This window comes from Nanorana parkeri, unplaced genomic scaffold (genome assembly GCF_000935625.1).
Source record: "Nanorana parkeri isolate BGI_ZX_2015 unplaced genomic scaffold, ASM93562v1 scaffold7455, whole genome shotgun sequence".
Classification (NCBI taxonomy): domain Eukaryota; kingdom Metazoa; phylum Chordata; class Amphibia; order Anura; family Dicroglossidae; genus Nanorana; species Nanorana parkeri.
The window spans coordinates 157-1,782 of NW_017313533.1; the positions used below are offsets into that span (position 1 = coordinate 157).

The 1,626-nt window shown below is 35.5% G+C and overlaps 1 protein-coding gene across 1 annotated transcript; it reads right to left on the reverse strand.

Moving 5' to 3' along the window:
* Positions 1 to 206: 206 nt before the first annotated feature.
* LOC108804227 (UBX domain-containing protein 6-like) lies at positions 207 to 660 on the reverse strand. The gene is made up of 3 exons (XM_018575974.1): positions 633 to 660; positions 435 to 557; positions 207 to 314 (listed from the first exon to the last, which is right to left on the reverse strand). Exons 1-3 carry the CDS (start codon positions 654 to 656, stop codon positions 213 to 215), a joined length of 249 nt encoding a protein of 82 aa, XP_018431476.1. The 5' UTR covers positions 657 to 660; the 3' UTR covers positions 207 to 212.
* Positions 661 to 1,626: the final 966 nt, after the last annotated feature.

Below are 1,626 nucleotides of genomic sequence, written 5' to 3' on the forward strand. Positions count from 1 at the left end.
TTAATTCTGATTGGTTGATATGGATCACTGCTTTATACATATCCTGTGTTAATACGCTTTTTCTTTTTAGTTTCTCAAAAATTGTAAATATTACAATATAAAGTTAAACCTAACCACACATTATAAAATCAGATTATAAAATGACATTCAGATTTACCAGCAATGATGAAAATATTACCAATATATCCCAATAAAATTAATATAATGTTCACCTACTTTGTTATTGTCTCAACTCCCACTTTCACTTTGACTTGATCCTTATTAAGCGTGTAAATCTTCATAATGGATGCAGAAATTAGATCAGTGTGCGACAGCTAGCAAGAGAAATACAGACAGACACGTGGAAATTAGCTCACTCCATCTGCATAAAGCATGAAAATAAGCTAAATCAACCTTCTGATCTAAAAGTATAAATTAAATATGCCCATACTCACCATCTCTATGGCTTTTCTAATGTGTGATTTTTCCTCCTCTTTCCGTACTATCTCTCCTGTTAGTGGGCATCTGTACAGAACATTACACATAGAAGTAGATTCCTTTTCAGGCGCAGACATATTCTGTCAAAAGAGTATACATATTAGTCTTCTCCACCACAGCTGGTTATTTTAGTTGATGTCAGGGAACCAACTTACTTTGCAACTTGGGATAATATTCATTTCCTGATGAACTTCCAGGGGCTCTGTCACTAAAAGGACATTTCATTGATTAGTAAATGTATACTAAGATATGTGCACATGTTCTGTAAATGGACATATAAAATACCTGTAATAAAGAAATAAATAAATGGGCAATGCAGAATGGTGGCATTAAATAACTCATGTTTTCTATTTTTAAGGTATAAGTTTAGAAAATAAACTGAGAATTGGCCATGTCAAAATCTAATTGTACTATTTACCTAGTTGAGATAGAGTTATACAGAAATTTAAAGGCACATTTGTAAAATATGATTGAAACATTGGCTCGATAACTAGAACCAAAGTAAAAGAGCTAAGTAAAATGCAAAGTTAACCACACACATTTTAAAATCAGATCATACAATGGCCTTCAGATGTACCAGCAATTATGTACAGAGAGAGTATCTGAATTTCTATGCACTGGTCTGGTAAACCCTCACACTACATAGTTACTGGAAACCATAAAGACATACAGTATAAAAATATGTGGGGTGCACGCCAAACAATCCAAAAAGTGGTTTGTGCAACAGTCATCAGGCATCGACTGGGCTCAAATTTAAATATCTCAAAAAGGTTATTCTGCATTAAGAACTTCAAAAAGTGTTTGTTCAAAGTTACCTCTTTTATTTGCACATTTTCAGACAACTGACTAAAAGTAACTTTACTATCCCATATATACAGAAACATTTGGAGCTTCACACAGCTCTTTTTCAAGTAGGGAGTATGCAACAAAACAAACCAACCCAGCCATTTAAATACACCCCACAACCAATCAAACCCTGACCGTGTGGACGTGTGGGCGTTCTTGGCAACAATAGATCTCAGGGATGCATATTTACACATCCCGATATGGAAGTCCTCTCAGGAACTGCTGCGGTTATAGGACCGGCTGGGGTTCTCCATTTTCAGTACAGGGCACTGCCCTTTGGACTGTCGTCCGCACCAAGGATTT